The sequence below is a fragment of the Trachemys scripta genome, chromosome 1, assembly GCF_013100865.1.
Source record: "Trachemys scripta elegans isolate TJP31775 chromosome 1, CAS_Tse_1.0, whole genome shotgun sequence".
In the NCBI taxonomy this organism is placed as follows: Eukaryota; Metazoa; Chordata; order Testudines; family Emydidae; genus Trachemys; species Trachemys scripta.
Genome location: NC_048298.1, coordinates 194,741,422 through 194,763,907, shown reverse-complemented (window position 1 = coordinate 194,763,907; position 22,486 = coordinate 194,741,422). Strand labels below are relative to the sequence as shown.

Here is a 22,486-nt window from a genome sequence, read left to right as displayed (position 1 = left end):
TTATCTCATTCTGCACTCTGTAACTCAACTTGCCTAAAACCAATAAGAAAAAATATTGGGCATTGGGAATGTAGAACTGTTTTGCTTTCCACTTTCTGCCAGTTTACTTTTCCTCAGATCTGTATTTTGCATCTGTCTGAAGCACATCATCAAAGAGGGAAGTAGAGCATTAATCAGAGGAGTACTTCTGCCTCAACCTTTGTAATACCCAGGAACACATTTGCAACTAGCTTTCCATTCCCTGTCAGGAGAAGAAATCCCAGCTCATGAGCCTCAGGCAGAATGGGTAACTTTGATTAGAGGGAGAAGGGGTGTGTGTGTGTCTGTAAGTAAGAAATAAAGTGACAAAGCAGGACTGGGAAAGGCTGGAGGTTTGGTAGATCATGAGTAGGCTTGAATGCTGTACCATTTTGCCCTATTCCTTTGTATTTGTGGCATGCACATGGCATTGGATCCTTTGAGTGTAGGCCAGAAAAAGAAGAGAGGACTGGAGGGATTTTTTTAAGGAATGGTTTGGGCACAGAAAAAATGTAACAGTTAATTTACAAGGAAGTATTAATTTTTCTTTAATTATACAGTGAGAAAATTTTGAGCATTTCACTTTTAGAAAAACAAAGCTGTTTGTTTATAGAAACTGGATATTAAACTCTTACCATTGAGCCATCTGATATAGTTCTGTCACTGAATTTAATTGTGATGTAACAAGGAAAATTGATATGTAACAAAGCTGATTCTGAAACTTGTGACATAAGTAACTGATGTTACACTGCTATGTTGATTGCAAATCTGCTTATTTTTCTTCATATTTTGCATTTTTTCTAGTATTTGCTGCTGTTCCTAAAAAGTGAAACTTTAATAGTGTAATAGACTTGGGAACATAACAACTGTAGTTTCCTGACTGGTTCATTTACTTCAGCATTTTCCATTGTAACATACTCAGAAGTTAATGCAGACTTCTTGGGCAAAGTTATCCTGATGGAAAATCAGTTGACCTGGTTTTACAGTTGGCAATCTTGTTAATAATTTTCTTCATTTCAGTGGAGCCTAGCCTCATTCTGTATAAATCTTCAGATATCTGGAATGAGGCAGAGGTTCCTTAGAGCTATGGTCTATCACGTGTTGCATTCAGATATCAAATGGAGTGAGACAAGTTTTTCATGTGTTCACAGCGCCACTATAACATTGGGAGATAGTTGCTTAAAAAAATCTTGACTTAAAAAAATGCATTTGTACTAAGTATTTTTAAACCATTGTAATTTGGCTAAACAAAAATATGTCTGACCATCGGGATTCTCTGTGGACCAAATCTTTCTAATGATTTGTGACCAGTGAGTCCAACTGGTCATACTCAGAGAACTTCTGCAGTTTCACACAGAGTTGTGGTTAGAGGCTGCACAGGTCAGGAAAAAAAATCCCTAAATGGAAAGCACAAAGTTTCTTGGTCCTGCTAGTGGAGGCAGGGGGCTGGACTCAATGACCTTTCAAGGTCCCTTCCAGTTCTAGGAGATGGGAGATCTCCATTAATTTTGGGGGAGGGATAGCTCAGTGGTTTGAGCATTGGCCTGCTAAACCCAGGATTGTGAGTTCAATCCTTGAGGGGGCCTCTTAGGGATCTGGGGCAAAATCAGTACTTGGTCCTGCTAGTGAAGGCAGGGGGTTGGACTCAATGACCTTTCAAGGTCCCTTCCAATTCTAGGACATAGGATATCTCCATTTATTTTTTTTTTACCTAGGGAGGTGGTGGAGTCTCCTTCCTCGGAGGTTTTTAAGGCCCGGCTTGACAAAGCCCTGGCTGGGATGATTTAGTTTGGAATTGGTCCTGCTTTGAGCAGGGGGTTGGACTAGATGACCTCTTGAGGTTCCTTCCAACGCTGATATTCTATGATTCTATGAAAGTAAGAAAGATGAAGAAAGTAGAGTGGTGATCAGAGCCATCCCTTGGGTATGGCGAATCAGGGCAACCGCCCTGGGCCCCGCGCTCTGGGCGGCCCCACAGGTGAGGAGGTGAGGCGGGCGGGCCAGCGAAGTGAAGAGGCGAACGGCAGGCAGGGGGCAAGGAGCCCCCCTACCAGAACCTCCCCTTCCCCCCCAGTGCCTCCTGCCCACCGGGGGGGGAGGGGGGGGCGCCAATCAGCACCTCTCCCTCCCTCCCAGGGCCTTCCATGGATCAGATGTTTCATGGTGTCAGGAGGCGCTGGGGTGCAGGGAAAGGAGAGAGGGCACAGCGTGCTCGGGGGAGAGGACAGAACTAGGTGGGGAAGAAGCAGGGTGGTGGTGGAGCCTTGGGGGAACGGGTGGAGTGGGGGCGGAGCCAGGGGGAGCACACCACGGGAGATAGGCACGAAGTTTCTAATGTGCCAAGCCCCGCAGTCCCCTAGGAATGGCCCTGGTGGTGATAGTCTCCCAAGGAGTCTTAACCAAGAGGTAGGGGTAGGAAGTTTTCATGGGTAATGAACATTCCATCTTTCCAGAGGGACAGTGGCAGATGGGTTACCCACATCTTGGAATATTGGAATTAATTTGACTTTTATTGTGAGGACCTTGGTACAAAGATTCAGGACACTAAAAGACAGTTATGAGTAATAGGATGTAGCCAGCTTCAGATAATTGTTCAGAACTAACAGAGCTGGCCTTAAGAACGAACAATTGTCTGGGGCTGGGTGCTGACATAGCAACTCATTGTTCAGTTTAGTCTTCCTGTTTGACAGGAAGGGGAGGCAGCTCTCCATATTATGATCTCTTTTGGCTGTTTGGGGCCCCACAAATTATAGCACGGTTAATGTAGTCTGAAATACTGTAATAGCTTTTGATGGTATTTAAACTTTTGTTTATTTGTTATTGCTAAGAATAAAGTAATGGTCTTTTAATGCCAAGAGATGAGTCATCGTCAGTAGGAGTCTTGAGGCGAAGAGGAAAGGTCAATGTTTTCCATGATTTGTACACAATTTTAGAACATTAACATAAATCACCTATATTTTATGTAAGCAGTTTTAAACATACATTTTTTACTATTTTAAGGTTTAGGATTATAATTATTAGAGTGGTGCTCTTTACAAAGCATGAAATCAACCCTATTTAGAATGCTTTTTAAAATCATTACTTTTACATTGACTTAACATTGCTAGAGTTCAGGCTGGCAAATTATAATTAGGACCTTTTGTACTCTGATATTGTGGCCCCAGAGTTTGGCACAGAATCCAGCACTTTTTGAATGTTGCTCTAGACTTTAAGCTTACATTTTTAAAAAATGTTTCGAGTCCTTGTGGTTGTAAAGAAAATATTCCTCTGACAAACTTTGTGAAAACTGGTGCAATGTTGTCTTCAGAAATATCTGAGAGGCATGAGTTGCCTATTCATCACAATGCGGTGCTAATTCTGAAGTATAATGATGACGAATGCATTAGTGGTCTGTGGTAGACAGTAGTCAGAGTAGATGATTTGGCCTTAAATTCTGTGACTATTTAAAGGTCATTACTTTATTACTGATCACTTCAACAGAATCAGCCAGGTAATATTTACTGCACAATCCTAAACCATTTCATACCTTATCAGACTCCCCAACAGACTCCTATTCCCAATCACTAAAACAAATACACCTCTATCCCGATATAACGCTGTCCTCGGGAGCCAAAAAATCTCACTGTTATACGTGAAACTGCGCTATATCGAACTTGCTTTGATCCGCTGGAGCACGCAGCTCCCTTCCTCCCTCCCTCCCCCGAGCGCTGCTTTACTGCGTTATTTCCGAATTTGTGTTATATCGGGGTAGAGGTGTAGCACTAGGAATACGATATTGATTGTAATATTCAGTTTTACATTTATTCAGTGAAACCATCCATTTCTTAATTTATATGAAGCTGCTATGGCATTTCTAGTCTGTTACAGTGGAATGCCACTGAATGAAGGAGACCTTGACACAAAGTATCTGGACTAGGGCTGTTGATTAATCGCAGATAACTCACACGATTAACTCAAAAATTAATCGCAGTTTTAATTGCACTGTTAAACAATAGAATACCAATTGAAATTTATTAAATATTTTGGATGTTTTTCTACTTGTTCATATATATTGTATTCTGTGTTGTAATTGAAATCAAAGTGTGTATTATTTTTTATTGCAAATATTTGCACTGTAAAAATGATAAGAGATTGTGTTTTTCAATTCACCTTATACAAGTTCTGTAGTGCAATCTCTTTGTTGTGAAAGTGCAACTTACAAATGTAGATTTTTTTTGTTACATAACTGCACTCAAAAACAAAACAATGTAAAACTTCAGCGCCTGCCAGTCCACTCAGTCCTACCTCTTGTTCAGCTAATCGCTAAGACAAACAAGTTTGTTTACATTTACAGGAGATAATGCTGCCCTCTTCTTATTTACAATGTTACTCGAAAGTGAGAACAGGCATTTGTATGGCACTTTTGTTGCCAGCATTGCAAGGTATTTATGTGCCAGATAGCTAAACATTCGTATGCCCCTTCATGCTTCGACCGTCATTCCATAGGACATGCTTCTTCCATGCTGATGAAACTCGTTAAAAAAAATGACTTAATTAAATTTGTGACACAATTCTCCCCCAAGGAATTCAATGTCTCCTGCTCTGTTTTACCTGCATTATGTCATATATTTAATGTTATAGCAGTCTCAGATGATGACCCAGCACATGTTCATTTTAAGAACAGTTTCACTGCAGATTTCACAAAATGCAAAGAAGATACCTACGTGAGATTTCTAAAGATAGCTACAGCACTTGACCCAAGATTTAAGAATCTGAAATGCCTTCCAAAATCTTGAGAGGGACGAGGCGTAGATCATGCTTTCAGAAGTCTTAAAAGAGCAACACTCTGATGTGGAAACTACAGAACCTGAACCACCAAAAAAAAAAAAAAGAAAAAAAAGAAAATCAACCTTCTATTGGTGGAATCTGACTCAGATAATGAAAATGAACATGCTTTGGTCCGCACTGCTTTGGATTCTTATTGAGCAGAACCAGTCATCAGCATGGACGCATGTCCCCTGGAATGGTGGGTGAAGCATGAAGGGACATATTAGTCTTTAGTGCATCTGGCATGTAAATATCTTGTGATTCTGGCTACAACAGTGCCATGAGAACGCCTGTTCTCACTGTCAGGTGAGGTAAACGAGAAACGGGAAGTACTATATCCTGCAAATGAAAACAAACTTGTTTGTCTAAGCGATTGGCTTAACAAGAAGTAGGACTGAGTGGACTTGCAGGCTCTAAAATTTTACATTGTTTTATTTTTGAATGCAGTTCTTTTTGGACATAATTCTACATTTGTAAGTTCAACTTTCATGATATAGAGATCACATCATGGTACTTGTATTAGGTGAATTGAAAAATACTATTTCTGTTTTTTTACAGTGCAAATACTTGTAATCAAAAATAAATATAAAGTGAGCACTGTACACTTTGCATTCTGTGTAATTGAAATCAATACGTTTGAAAATGTAGAAAACCACCCAAAAATATTTAAATAAATGATATTCTATTCTTGTTTAACAGTGTGATTAATTTTTTTTAATCGCTTGACAGCCCTAATCTGGACCTAATCATAATCAGACTGGAAAAATACTCTCTCTCAGGATGAGTAGGACTCTGTCTTTAGGAAAGCTATGAGCAGCTGACATAGGTGGGTGGATTTTTCATAACCCATTTTTAGAAGACATCAACCACACAACCTCATTTGGTTGTTTTGCTGTCTACAAAAGAGACTTACAGAGCCCAATGAGCAATGTGTAGCAGAACTCCTGCCCAGTTACATGCAGGTTGGAAAACCACTTTGTGTGAGAGATGACTACAGTCTGTATCCACCTTCTTTGTTTCACCACATTTATTTTTCAAACATGGTTAAACCATTAATTAAGAGCTGTAAATATGTCAAGTTTAAAGTTCTTAAATCAATTTTTAATTGGAACAACAATGGTTGAAATAGTTCAATTACATTTACTAATGAAAAGTCTTAGTTAATATTTAAACTCATTAATGCAAAATATTTCACTGTAATCCTATTCCTCTGGGAACTATTTGAAAAAAGTATAAAATACTTTTAAAAAGATGAACATTTCTTTGTACTTGTATCTTTAACTGTTCAGGTGGCTGTCTCAGTCTAAAGAGAAAAAAAGCATTTTGTGGGCTGAAGCCCAAGCATGATAAAATCTGTCAAAAGATTATTTTTAAACAATTATAGGTAAACAGAAAATAAGGGTTGCAAGTTAAAGTGCTCTTTAACTCTTACACAAATTGACAAGTTTTATTTATCTGTATGATTATACCCACACATGTTCTTTGATAAATCATAATTACTTAACAAGGTAGGAAGCTCTGTAATTGAATCAACAGCTGGAGTTGTTCATACAGCATTTTTTTTATTATGGATCACTGAATCTCATGCATTAAGGATATTTGCATAAATGCATATATGCATTTCTCCTAATCAGTTTGCTACTTTGGAAAACTGAAGTATTATATAGAAAATATTCTAGTCACTGTATCCTGTAATTACAAAGGAGTAAATTACTAAAAATTGGCTTGTTTGACATTCTGTGCTGCTGATTTCTTAAAAGAAAAATAAACAGTAAAAAGAAAAATAAGTGTGATTCAAAATCTTTAAAAATTCAGGCTAATGAATATCAGTAGCACTCCATTTTTTTCAGTCTATAGACCTTAACTTCATACTAGATTATTTAATACAGCAATTCACATTTCTTGGCTTGTCTTCTCTGCAGTGTTAGCTCAAAGTATAAGTTTAGTGTTGTCCCTACCCAGTTCCCATGCACACATCTCTAGCTTCAGCTAGGTGGTGCGTTTTGATTTGCTGGGGGTGTGGGTTGGAAGTCCAAATGCTGCTGCTGCTTGAGCTGTAATGCAGTGGGGACTCAGCTACTCTGTTGCTGGTATTTCAAATGCTTTGTGCTACTTGAGTGTTGTTTTGCAGTGTGACTGTTCACAGGAGCTAGGTTAGCTTGAGAGCAGTTAACTCCAGTACAGATAGTTGAGCTAACACTGTAGCAAAGACAGGCCCTCAATCAACCACCTTCATTTTCTCCCCTCTGGTAGTCTTTTGGACTGTAGTTTAAAAACAACTAACCTCTGAGATGCTGTCAACTAAAGGCTTAATGCCTTGCCATGTTCAGACTTGTAGCCAACACTGACTACTCAGATATGGTTGTGACAAACATTACAATGCACTGTTTAGAAGATTGCCTGGGAAGAGAGAACCTTCTTTTGGCCAGTGAAAATCCAGTCTTCATTAAGTTTTGTTACTTGAGTAGGATTTTACAGCTATGGTTGGCTGAACAAGTGATTCTTCTGAACAGATTGATCTCATTCAGTTTATGTAAATATATGACCTTTGTTGATTCTGTCTTGAACACTTTTCTTTTGTCCTATTCTCGTAGCTGATTTCTGGTGTTTTGATTGTACAGTGCAGGATGAAAGAAACAATGTTTATGCCTCACAAACCTCTTTCCATAAAACATGAATTAATTCCAACTTTGGAGGATCCTGGAGAGCAGAGTTGATCTGGCAGCACGTGCTGCACATCATCCTCTTTCCCCCCCCCCCCCCCCATGCTTGGCAAATGGCGCCTTGGGTATGTGCCAACACTTTGATTACGCAAGGCTTACTGTGTCCTAGTTATCTGAACAAAGACAGCTCTAAGGAACATACATATCACACCTAGGTCATATAGTCAGAAAAAGCTATCTCTGACAGAATTGCACTGAGCTGGGATCAGGCTTTCCCTGGTGGTAAGTTGATGTCAGAATTGTCCGCTTCCAAATGATGGCTTGCTTAATGTGCTAAATAAATGTACAGCTGTCAATTAGGAAAACTTGTTACATCACACTAGAGATAAGAAAAGTGGTTAGACTCACCATTTTAAAACATTATTAAAGGTTTTGATTTACAAATTACTCCTATTGAATGCCTTGCAGTAAGATTGGCAAATGTTACCTTTGAATTTGTTGGTTTTCTTTTAATGGATTAAAACAATCACAAAAAATCATGTATTTGGCCTCTTTAATGTTAAAGGTATGTAAATGAGGACAATAAATACATTTTAAGAGAATCCGTGATTGTGTGTGTCTGTAATACACTCACTTCTAGTAGTAAGAGTGAATAGAATGTTTTAAATTAGATTTAATTCTGTGATGAATTATTTTCATTTTATGATTGTGTTTAATGCATTCAGTAATTGAGTACATACGCAAGCATTGTACTTTAAATTTCTCAGAAAGATTATATCAGAAATTGTTACCACAATCACATAGGCAAGTCAAGGACTCTAAAGGAGACAAAATAGTCTTCTGATAATTGTACTATTATAAATTGCTACAAATCAAGCTATTTCATTACTTCAGCTGTAGCACTTGAAAAGATACTTTTTAACATTCAGAATGGAGCCTTCTAGGTAAATCCTCTTACTCAGGATTTGAATTTCTATAGACTGCTGTCTGCCTTGAGGTATTGTATGTCGTCTCTGAACTGCAGCGGCCTCTCCTGCATAACAACTATTTCACACAGCAGTAGACAGCTTCAGTACCGCAATATTTGTGTGAGGTGCAGATGTTTGCTAGCTGCTTCTGTTTGTTGCAGAAATGGGAGTTGGAAATTAACATGCTGTTTTGTAAATTTTGGTGTTGATGGTAGTAATTTATGGGATTGTTTGTGACTGATTAGCTTAATTTATTAGTATGCATGATTATTTTTTTGTCTGTATTGACTAACTGAAAGGAGGCTGTTGTTTATTGTAACTAACTAGAGGTGTAGGGTGGTTCATGTGTGTTTATGTGCTTGAAAGATTGTTGGTTTTGTATATGCAGCGTTGTAATAATTGTTTTGCACAAGTGCCTTGTTATTTTTCTATAAAAATCTATATACCTGTTCTGGATTATCCGTAGTTCTATGGTGTGATTTGCTAAATGGTGCAGTCAGAAATGGATAACGTTTTGGAATATTTGAGATGATGCTGTGGAATTTGAAATTGTTAGGGTGTGTGTGTGTGTGTGTGTGTTTCCTATTTAGTGAGAATATTCCTGCTGTTTCACTGTGTAGTGTTGAATACGGGTAGATTTAAATGCTGAAATGGGCATTTCTACTTATGCAGTTATCTGTGTGTTCTCACTGGGTCTGATGAACATAACCGTTCTGAAGAGGAACTGCCAAATAAGTGTCAAACATTTCATTTTTGATCTGTTCATTTTGTATAATAGCAAATCTGTACCTTTCTGTTTTATGTTAAACATTAATAGGTGATGATAGTGTCCGTGTAAAATTTAGGCCCTTGCACAGGCCTAAATATACAGGTCTGTACATCTTTTTCTATCAGAAAAAATGTAAAGGAGACGTTTTGATTAATTTCTTTTAATCATTTTTAAATTGCCTGCTTAGTATTGCTATGGTAACAGACTAAAGGATGTCTCTGGGGCACACAACCTGCATTGCAATGCAAGTGAGAGGAGATTTTAACTTCTCTATCACTGCTGAGCCCTCGAAAAGAAAACAGGCAAGTCTAAACAATAAGCTAATATTAATGTTTTGGTCTGATCTTTTCATTTTATTTTGGAAGGCATGAGTGTCCAGTGTTTTCTGTGTTCTTTTTTTGGTGATTGAATTGTTCAAAAGTATTCATGATGCTGATGTGATAAACTAGGATTTATAATTAATGTTGAGATGACTTTATTTTTGACAACTATTTGTATGCATGGATGAAGTTGACAGAATGCAGTGAGGATGTCTGTTCCATTTATGTATGGCTTAGAGAGCATCCTTGTAATTGAGTGGTGCAGCTCTAGTCTTTATAATTTATCTTGAATTGTAACACTGTAATTGGTTTTTTTTAATTGTTTGATTTTAAGATGGTCATAGATATATCTAAGTAAAAGTCCAGTGTATTATGGACCCTTGTTATAGTATCATTCTTGTGAGTCAAATTCTATTGAGATGTTATTGGAGTGGTATCCTTGTGTTTACAACTATCTTGAAAAGAGGGTGAGTGCATCACTTACTCGGAACTTAGTTTTAAATGTTCTTGCTTCATTAATAACAGCTCCTGTTGCTTACCTGCTTGGTACTCTAGACACCAGCAAATAAAATGCCATACTTGCATAGTAACAAGATTACGTATAATTGTTCAGTAGCCTCATTTACATGATTTGTATTTCATATTAAATTTGGATTTAGTCAGTATCTAAACATTGTTACTTGATTTGTAATCCAGATTGTAACAGTATCTTATCGGCTTCATTGAAATTTAGTACTTGCAGTAGGTACCAATATTCAGTAGGCCTTGTACATTGCAGTAAGAAAATATTAATCCAAACTCTACACTGTATATAGGAGATTTGTTTTCTATGAAGTTTCTTGAAAAATGCTGAAGCATTTAGGTTTGTATGCATATTCCATCTATTTTGATACACCCACTTACTCTTAGTTCTCAGTTTTCATGTTAATGCTGTTCATTGAATTAATGTGAAACTTCTACAGTAGAACCTCAGAGTTACAAACATCCCAGGAATGGAAGTTGTTCGTAACTCTGAACAAAAACCGTTATGGTTATTCTTTCAAAAGTTTACAACTGGACATTGACTTAATACAGCTTGAAAACTTTACTATGCGGAAGAAAAATGCTGCTTTTAATCATCTTAATTTAAGTGAAAAAAGCACACACAGTTTCCTTATCTTATAAAAACTTCTTTAAACTTTCCCTTTATTTTTTTAGTAGTTTACATTTAACACGGTACTGTACTGTATTTGCTTTTTTTTTCCTCTTTTGATCTCTGCTGCCTGATTGCGTACTTCTGGTTCTAAATGAAGTGTGTGGTTGACTGGTCAGTTTGTAATTCTGGAGTTCATAACTTTAGGTTCTACTGTAAAATGATTGGTCATGTCTAAACTTCCTTGTAGACAAACTTTATTACTTTGATTGTTTGGCTTCCCCTCTGCAAAAGGGAAATGCTTAAGAAATAAATTCAGAGTTTATATATTTTTTAAATGAAATCTTATAATATTCGGTACAGTCAGACACAATTCCAAATGTTTTACAGAAACTTTTTTTTTTAAATAAAAACTGGGACAATTGATTTCTAAGTGGTTATGAAAATTGTAGCTTTTTATCTGAAGTCATTTATTTTTAATGCTTTAATATCTTGATAAACAGATGAAATGCTTCAAATCACTGTACTTCTGAATCTGTTTATTTTTCTGTAGTAAATATGCCATTTAATGACTTGCACGGTTATTTGCATGGGACTCTGAAATGGCTATGACTTGGTCTCAGTTGTTGTGAAGGTCAAATAAATGCTTGAACAGATCTTAACCATTCAAATGATGAAGTCATTCTTTTAAAAACTTACTACCCTAACTATTTCATAAAATATCTGTTCTAAACTTAATTGTTAGAAGTATTGTCATTTAAGTTCATGAAACATTCTGTAAAATAATTTTACTTTCCTCTAATGAAATATATCTGTTAAAGATAAAATTTCAAAAGATTATATATTAGTTCTTGCATTTCAGGCTAACTGACTCATGTAAAATAGTAGATTTGCTTTCAAATATAAAAATTTGTTTCTGTATTAAAATAATTTCTCTAAATTATGACTATCAAAACCAAGTAAACACTATTAATTCTTTTTCAGCATTTTCAGTTAGCTTTGGTTGACAGCAATCCCTGCACTTTGTCCAACGCGGAAAGTAAGTATTTTTAAGATTTTTGATTTATGTATTTTGTTGCATATATAGAAAAATGCCATATATACAGAGCTACAACTGTTTTTAACTTACCTCTTTTAAAATGGCAGTTTTGGACAATGAGTACTTTAGGAATTTTCCTCATAGAATTGTTGAAGCTGGTGACACAATCTGATGTAGGTAGCTATGGTTACCCAGGCTGCATAAATGAACATGAAACCAACTACTGTGAATAGTTTGTATCAAATATAGATGTGCCAATGGAATTATAGAATTACTGTCATCTTATTAAATGTATGAAATAGTGATCCAGGAGGGTCATACCTCATCAGTGTCTTTGAAGAGCTAAGGTTTGGGGAGGAATTGCTTTCTTTTTGTTGTACACAGTGTTTGTCATATCTTATAGTTTTAAAAAGAAACTCTATAAATCTAGTCACTTTCTTTTTTATTATAGAAATATTTTAATGCAATTGTAAAAATCCTATATTATACATAAGAATGATACAATATTAAAGTAAGACAAATTATCTTTTTCATTATTGGATAAGATAAAATTTGGTTAAGTTGCTGTTTTATCTCACTTCAAAAGCATTAATTTTGTTCAGAAACATTTCTACATTTCTTCACAATCTTCCATTTGAACATGGATGAAATTTACAATGTACAGTTCTTCTTTGAGTGCTTGCATGTGTCCATTTCATTCTAGATGTGTGCATGACAGTGCACCAAAGCTGGAGAATGTTTTCCCATACCAGTACCCCTCAGGGCAGCGCACGCACGCTCATGCCAGTAGCCAAGGTTAAAAAGGGGTAGAGCTGTCCTAACCACCCCGCTCACCCCCTGCAGTTCCTTCTCCTCACCTGTGGCCACTAGTTGCGGGGTGTGTGTTTGTGTGTGTGTGTGTTCTGAGAGAGAGAGAGAGAACTTCTCAAGCTCTTTCCTCTTCTGTTTAGGAAAACTTGAGGGTTTTGTATTGTAAATAATTAGTACAGTTGTAGTTATAATTTCCATTAGTGGTACTCATCATGAAAAAATTCTTGGTTCTTATCTTCTTTTCCTTTGAGGTTTTAGCTCAAAACTGGGGTATGCCTAAATCCGTGGGATTTAGGTGGTGTTGGGGCTGTAACAAAGCTACGCCGGTCAGCTATCCTCACTCCACTGTTTAAAGTCTTTGGGAGAAAGGCACTTGAGGCATAAATGCACCGTCTGTAGTGGATTTAAGACCAGGGCTAAGAAGTTGAGAGAAGTTCAACGTAAGAGAGATCCTGATGAAAGCAGCTTTGTGCCACCCAGCTTCTTGTTACATGGGATTCAAACATGACTCCATCTCAGAGCATACCACCATACTTCTTGGTGGCATCCCCACATCACAGAGAGTCAAAGAGAAGATATTATTCTCTATCTCTGATACTGCACAAACAGCAGAAAAAGTCTTCCTCTTTGAGGGCTAGGTACCTAACAGACTAACACCGGATGAAGACCAGTACTGAGGTTAATGCAGAGTCATCACCTGCTAGGACCTTCCAGTACCTCATTCTAACAGTGTAGAGTCATTGACTGCAGTGGTATTATTGAGACCTACTCCATTGCCAGGACCTTCAGAGGCATCAGCTTCTATATAGAGGATGCCTGAGGCATACACAGTGGCCAGGGATCTCCTGTGTCTGTCGGTGCTGGACCTCACCACTGACGTAGGATGTGGTCCGGGAATCGACTGTTCTTACCACAGAGGCATCAGTACTGAGACCTTTCATCTCCACCTGCATGTTCAGTGCCATGTGGGACTGAATCTGTTAGTACTGTCAGGGTATGGAAGTGCTATTGTGCAGCAGGGCAGATATATGGTTCCTTCAGGAGGAAAGCTTTGGATGCTTTTTCCACTGCCCCTAACTGTAACAGACTGAACTTCTTGAATTAATATAGTCTTGTGAGAATAGCCCCTGAACAGGGATAGGGAGGGGGAGAAATAGAGGTAAATTGCAGTATATATTCCAGTTCCACTGTGCTGAGAACTCTGCTGCCAAAGGGAGAAGAAATTAGGATGAGTGGTGAAGGGAGTCTGTTCTCACAGTTTTCTCATTCCAAAGTCCAAGGGAGGCCTCAAACCTATTTTAGACCTACAAACCACAACAGATACATAAAAACTGAAGTTTTGTGTGGTTACTTTAACATCATTTCACAAAGGATTTCTTTCTGGATCTCCTCCTGTATTTGTCTGTACTACGACATTGCTGCAGCTCCACTATCTCACAGAATTTTAGCACACTCTACAAGAGCGCAAGTAGCATTGGTTGCTTTCTTGGTTTACGTTCCTTGGTTTACAGGGTTGCAGCTTGGTCATCTATTATCCCATCCCTAGACTACAATTATTAAAGGATGCCTAGTTCCATGTGGCCATTCACCAGAACCACTGAAGGTTTTTTAGATTTGTTGCAGCAGATGTTTATCAGTTTATGGTTCTCCCTTTCAGCCTGTCATCAGCCGTTTGAGTCTTCACAAAATGCATGGTAGTGGTTGTGGCACATCTCAGGAAGGCAGGGGTCCAGGTGTACCCATGTCTGGACAGCGGGTTGGTTCGAAGTCAGTCCAGACAAGTAACAATGGCCATTGGGAAAATCCAATTTGTCTTCCACTTGTTGGGCCTGTTGACCAGCAAGGACAAATCAGCTCTTTTCCATGTACAGAGAATCAAATTCATAGGAGAGGTTCTTGGCTCGACCGCAGTTGGTGTATTTACCTCAGGCCAGGTTTCAGATGATACTGTAGCTATGCAAAAAACTCAAGGCATATACTGTACGATAGAGGAATTGCCTGAAAGCTCTAGGTCACATGGTGGCTTGTACATATATAACTCCCAATGCCATATGTCACTTCAGAGTCATGCAGAGGTGGTTGAAGTCTCTCTACCATCCCTCTTATTATCCACTGGACATGCTGACTCACATACCTGCAGGTGTTTGGTCATCCCTGGAAGGACTGTGCCAGTGTGTGCCATAGGATTCATTTTACCCCAACCTTGCCCTCCATGACCCTAATCACAGATGCTTCATGTCTCAGTTGGGGAGCTCACCAAGGGGACTTTCAGACTCTGGGTCTCTGGTCAGGTCAGGATCTCCTTTCCACATAAATGTATGAGCGTTTCCAACTATCCACCTGGACAGTCAGCTCTTCCTTCCTTCTTTGATAGCATCTGCCTGGCCTCACCAACATTAGTCCTCAAACCTGTTGAGCCTTTTGATTCGAGATACTATACCTCTCCCTGAGGTCTCGGGTACGGTTTCACAGAACCACGGGCACACTACCTCCCAGCCCACTTAGCCTACACTGGATTGTTTGGATGCTCAATAGTTAGTTCCCCATGAAGCAGTCTGTTCCCTGGGGGTGCAAAATGTTCTTTAAATAGCAGAAAACCCTCCATCAGTTATAGTTACCTCAAGAAATGGAAGAGGTTCTCTGTGTGGCCCCTTCACAGGCTCAGTTCACCTGATTTTGGATTATTTGCTTCACCTCAATGAAAAAGGACTTTCTGCCAGTTCCTTCTGGGTTCATCTGGCAGCTGCCTCTGCAATCTGATCTGCTGTAGAAAGAAGATCTGTTTTTTCCCAACCCTCTGATTGTTAGATTTTTAAATTTTGGACAAGTTTTTCCCATCTGTTAGGGCCCAACACCATCCTGGGATCTGACTTTGGTTCTGTGGGTTTTAATAGGGCCCCCTTTTGAACCTATAACTTTCTCCTTGTTTTCTCATCTCTCAATGAAAGTAGTATTTCTGGTGGCTATTTTTTTGGCTAGAAGGGTAGCAAAACTTCAGGCTTTGCTTATACCTCCTTATACGGTGCTTTATGAAGATAAAGTTAGTTTGTGTCTACATCCCAAATTTCTTACTAAAATTGTGGTAGACTTGCATCTAAATTAGCCTGTATACTTACCAACCTCTTTTCTGAAACCTTCCTCTCACAAACGTGGAAAAACTCCATACTGTGTCTGTTCATAGGGTGTTTGTCTTTTACCCAGACAGGGCTACAGAGTTAGGTTGTCTCTGCAATTATTCATCTCCTTGGCTGACCGGATGAAGAGGCAGCCTGTCACTTTGCAGAGGATTTCTTCCTGAATCTCCTCCTGTATTAGTCTGTGCTACAATATTGCTAAAATTCCACTACTTCGGAGTTTTAGCGCATACTATGAGAGTGTAAACAGCATTGGCTTTATGGGTTACATTCCTATCAGTGATGTTTGCAGGGCTGCAAAGTTGGTCATCTGTTAATATGTTCATCACTCATTATGCTCAATAAACAGGTCTCATGAGATGATGCTAGATTAGAGAGAGTGGTGTTGCAGTCCTTGTTTAGGTAGACTCTGATACCCCCTTCCATCTGGAACTGCTTGTGAATCAACTAAAGTGGAAGTGTGAGCACTCAGACAAAAAAAAAGGTTACATACTTGTTTCATAACTGTTGTTCTTTGAGTTAAGTTGCAAGTGACAATTGCACGACCCACTCTCCTTCTCCTATACATTGAAGTCACATTTTGCCCTTGTATATGTGCATGAGTGGGTAGAGGGCGCATGAGCTGCCCTGAGCGCTACTGCTGTGGAAACACGTTCTCCCACTTAGGTGTATGTAGGTGTCTCATACCTGTCTCAAAGTGGAATGGACATGTGCAACACATCTTGAACTGTTACCAAACAGATATGTATCAGTTTTTTACTGATGCAAATGAAAATTTAATCAAAAATTAAGAAAAATATTTATAGAAGTTTTCTCTACAACCTGTTCTAAACAACTGGTGTGCTTTCTGGGCAAAAATAAAAGCATTGTCAGCTGTCAGTCAGGAGGCTAAGTATACTAGAAAGTCCTCTCCAAAGTTTTTATTTTTCAGGGCTGCCTGCAGACAGTTGGAGAGTTCCCACCTAAATCTGATCTTTGGGTTTTTTGTTCATTATTTTATATGAGCAGTGTGATCCCTTATTGTATATTTTATATGACCTATACTGCCAATTTTCTCAATGTTTCCAAGTTCCTTTGAGGGTTTTTGTTTTGTTTGGTTTGGGTTTTTTTGCTTGCTGGTGTGCCACAGTATGAATGCCTTTTCCCAGTACTATTAGGCAAAATGCCCAAAAGGCCTAAGAACGGAAATTGAAGAGGCAGTGAAACATACTTCATTCTTCAGCCCTTGGTGGAAGGATGATTATACACTTTGGACTCCAGCGTTCTTTTGCATTCTTCAAGGTACCCTTTCCCCAACTAGTGTTACAGGAGTGTAAGAATCTCCTTTATCACCCTCTTTGCCCTTCCAACTGACCTGTCTGAATAGCAGCAGTACAGTGACTCCCTGCTTACCTGAAATTCGGCTGTTTCAATAGTAAGCATGTTTCCCCTCTATTATTCAGATTGTTTTTAATATAGCATCCTCCATTTCTCTCCTCAGTATGGTGGTAATTCATTTTGTGGTTTCCCATTGAATGGAGAGAGAGCAAGTGCTAATTCCAGTTGAATTAGATTCCTCCCAAGAAAAGGAGCAGCTCTCAGACGGAGAATGAGAAGTTGCATTAAAATACTTGAAAACCCTTTTTTTTCCCTTGGGAGTTTTTCAAATGTATGCTAAGAATTTGTCATATTTATGGAGAGTGGTAGAGTTCTCCAAAACCAAAGCGGAAGTATTTTCTTGCTCCATGCAAAAAAGACATGGTTGTCTCATTTGATGTGTCATATGTGATGTAAGATGAACGAAAACCAGCTAGCAAGGGATATAGATTAAACTAAGACACAAATTAAGTATAAAATTCTGAAGAATAATCTGTTTCCAGAGCTACAATGAGGTACCTCCTCTCTGGTTAAGGACATAATAGTTCAGAGGGAGATTAGCCTCTTCCCACCAAGGACCCAAGCAGGTAACTCAAGAACTTTGAATCATCTGTGCAAACATCTGTCATTGATTTCTTTTTCCAAAATTACAGTGTAGTGGGATTTGTCTTGATCGTCAACAGGAACTAGAAGAGCCTAACTCACAGATGAACATTTACTCACCCATTAATCCTGATGAGCTGTGCTCAAGTCTTTCAGAAGAATTTTTGCTCAAATTACAGTACGTGATTGGCAAGGGAAAATCCTTTCTGACACTTTCCAGCAGCCAGTTCCTTGGCCTTGTTAGGAATGATGATGCAGTGCATAGCGGTAGACCATTGGTGAGGATCTAGGTGAAACATAAAGACTTCTACTGGATATTTTGGGCAATTTCCAGGAAGAACTGTTGAAGTTATATTTTTGTGATCATATCTCAGTTCCTTACCTGGTGGTTCTGAGAGAACATTATTTTAGGAGTATCCTCCATATCTTTAAAAAACTGTTTTGGGTGGATTCCAGTCTGATGTCAGAAAACATTTAAACAGTGGCATACCTTCTACACATTAAGGCATGCTACTTTTCCAGGGTTGGCACTCCTGGTAATCAATCCAGGCAATGTACATTACAGAGGTACTGAACACCAAAGCAGACTGGCTAAATTGGATGGTTTTTTAAATGGTGGAGTGTTCACTTTACACACAGTGGATTTCTGACCTGATTGTAACAAGGAAAGGCAAGCATGATCTGTGGGAGTACATCTACACTACCAAAAAAACCCTTGCGGCAGCGATTGAGTCCAGGTTAACTGACTAGGGCTCACGCTACATGGATAAAAATAGCTGTGTAGATGTTTGTCTCCCCTTCCTTCCCCCACCCCCCCCGCTGCCACCAGATTTCAGAGCCAGGCTCCAGACAGAGTGGGAACATTTACACTGCTATTTTTAGCCCTATAGCCTGTCAGTTGACCTGGATTCTGAGACTCGCTGCTGCAGGGGTGTTTTTTTGTTTTGTTTTGCAGTGTAGACATACCCCTTTGTACCTGTGTTAGATTTCAGGATGGGATCACCCATAGAGGCCTCTAGAAGGGTTAGACAAAATTAGGCACTGATGCATATACAGCAAAACTGAATCTGATTAAAGCTTAAATTTATAGATAGCTTTGATAGGATCCTGGTAGTGAATTATATAATACTCCAGATGTTTACAGTGAAAAGATTTAAAGTATAGATACTTCTGATAAATTTACAGGGTAAAGGAATCTGTATTTAGATACCACAGGGCAGATGGATTCCTAAGATCTCTAAACATTCACAGATGTCCTAAATTGAATCTGAATATTGTATTGCATCTACTTTTACAGAACCTTTTTTAGCTTATTAAGAAGTTTTGATTACATTTATATACTAAAGTGGCTGCCGTAGTCATAATCATTTCAGCCAGGAGGGTTTCTGAATTTAGGGGCCTTATCGTTCAAGCCACAGTATGAATATTCTACAAAGGAAAAATTGTTCTCTTAGCAGCAAATCTTACAAAATCCATAGGAGTTCAAAGTATGTCTACACTACAGCTAAGAGCATGCTCCCCACCTACGGTACACAGACACATGCTAACTCCGCTCAAGCTAGCTCAGTAAAAGTAGCAACCTTGCTGCGTGTAGCACGAGCAACAGCTCAGGCTAGCGGCTTGAGTACAAACCCACCCAAGCCCATTGGGTAAGTACTTAGGTAGCTAGCCCAGGCTGCCACTGTGCTACCCCCAGCTACACTGCTGTTTTTGAGCTAGCACATCTGTCTAACTGAGCTGCAGTGTAGTTGTACCCTAAGAATCCATCTAACCATCTTGCTGCAAGAAACTGTCTAACCAGCTTTACATCCAAAACGATGCCACTTGACAAGGACAGGCTTGTGATAGAAAGAGAGATGAGAAAATACTCATTGAAAGCATCAAGAATATTCATAAAAACAGTACTTATTTTTGATTTTTATAGCTCTCAGTACAGGCGAAAGAAGATATTCAAGGACACAATAGAGAGGGCGTTCAAACAGCATATGTTTGACCTTCAAGCAAATTCTATGAGAAATGCAGCATTTCCTGAGGTGGAAGAAGTTCAACAATCACTAAATTAATATGCAGGCCAGCCTGCCAGCATACTTTCTCAAAAAAATTCCCCAAACCTCAGTTGTCACATTAACTGATACATCCTTCAGCCAGAAGATGCTTCACATTGTTGTGGACCAGTGATTTCAAATGATGTATTTGCAAGAAAGTATTTGAGACGTTCTTTCCTTCCTTTACACTCCCACACCCAGTGTTTGATTGTGTTTTTGCTGGGATGCTCATTACTGGCCTCTTCTTAATTTAGGAATTAATACATTCGGGGTGGGGGGGGGAGAGAGAGGGGAATGAGCTTACCTGTTTATTTTTTTTTTCTACAAGATGTCTGAACATCCATCCATTTCTCCTTTTCTCATTTTAATTTTGAGAGAGAAAATACAGTATTGGGATGGCAACATACACTGTGAAGGGGTGGGATGAATGGGCTTTACAGGATCAACAACGTTAGCAACAGCTTTGACACTGCTTTTGTTTTTGCTGCCCAACTAGTAATAACTAAATTGCTAGCACTGCTGAGTTATTATCCCATTGAAAATTAGCAGGTAAATGAAACTTTCCTTTCAAAATTTCTTGCTCTACAAGTGGGAGAATACAGAGGAAGGTTTGTTTGCCATCCTTATGGCATACTGAGTTATTTGAGGGGGAAAGTGATGATAAAGTAGTGCGTTGTTAAATGAAAATTAATGTTAAATGGTAACATGAAGTTTCCAGTGTCTTGTGTTATGTGGATCTTTCTAAATTGCAGTAATTTAGAGGGTAACATGAAATTTCCATGCTGAATATTATCCTTGTGTAAAATACCAGCCTGGTGGAAAAGTGAGAGTTGAGCTTGGATTCTGTGTAGTGAAAGATGATACTCAGTTTTATAGCGATACTTGAAGTGGAAATGTTAAGGGTTTTATTTGCTGGTGTCCTGAGTGATCTTTTCAGCCTGTCATGCTCTGAGTAATGCTGAGCTGTTTTTCAGCAAGTTAAAATTAAAGTTGTTTTAATGAGCCAAATTTTTTCTACATTATGTACGAGCATTTCTCTAGTACTATAAGTTATGAGATACTGTAAATTAGAGCTCAGAATGAGCAACTGGGCAATAGTTTCTTAGTTACCAAGGCAGTAAGGATGATGGACAACTGTCATTAGTGATTAACGTTCATTTAGTTTACTATATTTGTTCTATCCTTCTGACTTACACCGACAAATTTTGTTAAGCAGTATATTTCATCTATATTGAATATAATGATTGGATAACTTAAATATGGTGTTTTAATTTCTATGTTATGTTTATTCCCTTAAAGGGCCCAATCTGGCATAGTGCTGTGAATGCCCTTTGAAATCAGTCCTTGTGGGAGTAGGCTTCAATGCTGTAATTACGCTAATTCTCCCATAGAGAATATGTGTTTTTCTTTGTGAGCCTGGAAGGTGAAATAAAAGGGGCATGAGGCTTTTTTTTTTTTTTTTTTTTTTTTTTTTTTTTTTTTTGTGGTTTCTAAAAATGTAAAAGAGCCTAAAGTTATTCTTTTAAACCTAAAAATGGTTTCTGGGCTGTTTAAAAACAACAACAACAAAAAACTTGTCTTTTCTGTAACACTGATTTGGGTACCTAATAAAATTGTCATCACGAGACTAAAAACTGAGCACTTGAAAGAGGAAGGAATATCTTAATGGGATTGACTATTTAAAACTTAATTCTTGTCTAGCACCTATTAACTCTCATTGCCTGAGGGAAAGCATATCTTTGTTAAAGATTCAGCACACTTCCCCCTTCTTCTCTAAACCTTGTCTGTATTAGAATTTAAATGGGAGATGTGCTTGCTAACATATTGTGGGTCTAGAGTAAAGTAGGAACGCTGCCTTGAACATGTGTTCTTCTGATCAAGTTAAAGCCTTAGTGAGGAGCCTAGGTTGAACTCCAACACCTGAGTATGTGTTAAACTAAGTATACATTGCTTGTCTGTACTAAACTTTTAGAATGTTCAGGGTATGTTTACATCACAAACTAAATTGTAATGACAGGCACACCTGCATTAGCTTTAATTTAGCTAGTGCAGCTAACAGTAGCAATGAGGATGTGACTAACGGGTCTAGGCAGCTAGCCTGTGCTTAAATCTCTGCTATTGTTTCCCCTGCTAGCTAGATTAAAACTAATGCAGATATGCCTATCTGCGCTATAGTTGCACCTGAATTTCCAGTGCAGATGTAGCATTAGCCTTTTATTCTAGTGTAGATAAGGCCTAAGAGTGCCCATGCATGTACTTGAGGTACCACCCCATCCCTAAGAAGTCTTTCAACAAAACTAGGGAAGATCAGACTTCGATACTGCTGATATTTCTAAGGTAAAGAAACAAGCAGGACAAAAACATGCACACTCTTTCTGTAAATCATGGGGGGAAATCATTTGTGAGTCATCTTTAAAGAATAAATAGCATAGCTTTAGGAATAAATGCAGGGATTTATGATATTATATTTGAGCTTATGTTGATGATTTCTTTAGAAATAACTTATTTTTTTAGAGTCTGTTACTCTGCCAATATTTTTAAAGAAACTTGGTATCTATACTGTAAGACCAGGAATAATTGTGTTAGTCTTAAGTTATTTTATTGTATTTAGTAAGTTATTAGAGCCTTTAAAGTGAAGAGATACTGGGACCTGGAAACTGGCCTTCCCCCACCTATCCTTTTACACAGCAGTGGTCTCCATAACACAGCCCTCTAAACTGATAAACTAATTACTAATTAAGGGCGGGATTCACCAGTTCAGTTTGACTGCTTTGCCTTGCCCTGGTGATGCAAAGCAGTTGTAAACTCAACTGTTGGTGCACT

At 38.4% G+C, this 22,486-nt stretch overlaps 1 protein-coding gene across 8 annotated transcripts in view; it reads left to right on the top strand.

Annotated features, from left to right (window-relative positions):
* KDM6A (lysine demethylase 6A) overlaps positions 1 to 22,486 on the top strand; it is a 306,138-nt gene that overhangs the window by 183,588 nt on the left and 100,064 nt on the right. For all 8 annotated transcript variants that reach the window (XM_034753936.1, XM_034753925.1, XM_034753963.1 and 5 more), the window contains one exon: positions 11,661 to 11,715. In XM_034753936.1, coding sequence (XP_034609827.1) covers positions 11,661 to 11,715 — 55 coding nt within the window. The remainder of the gene's footprint in view (positions 1 to 11,660; positions 11,716 to 22,486) is intronic.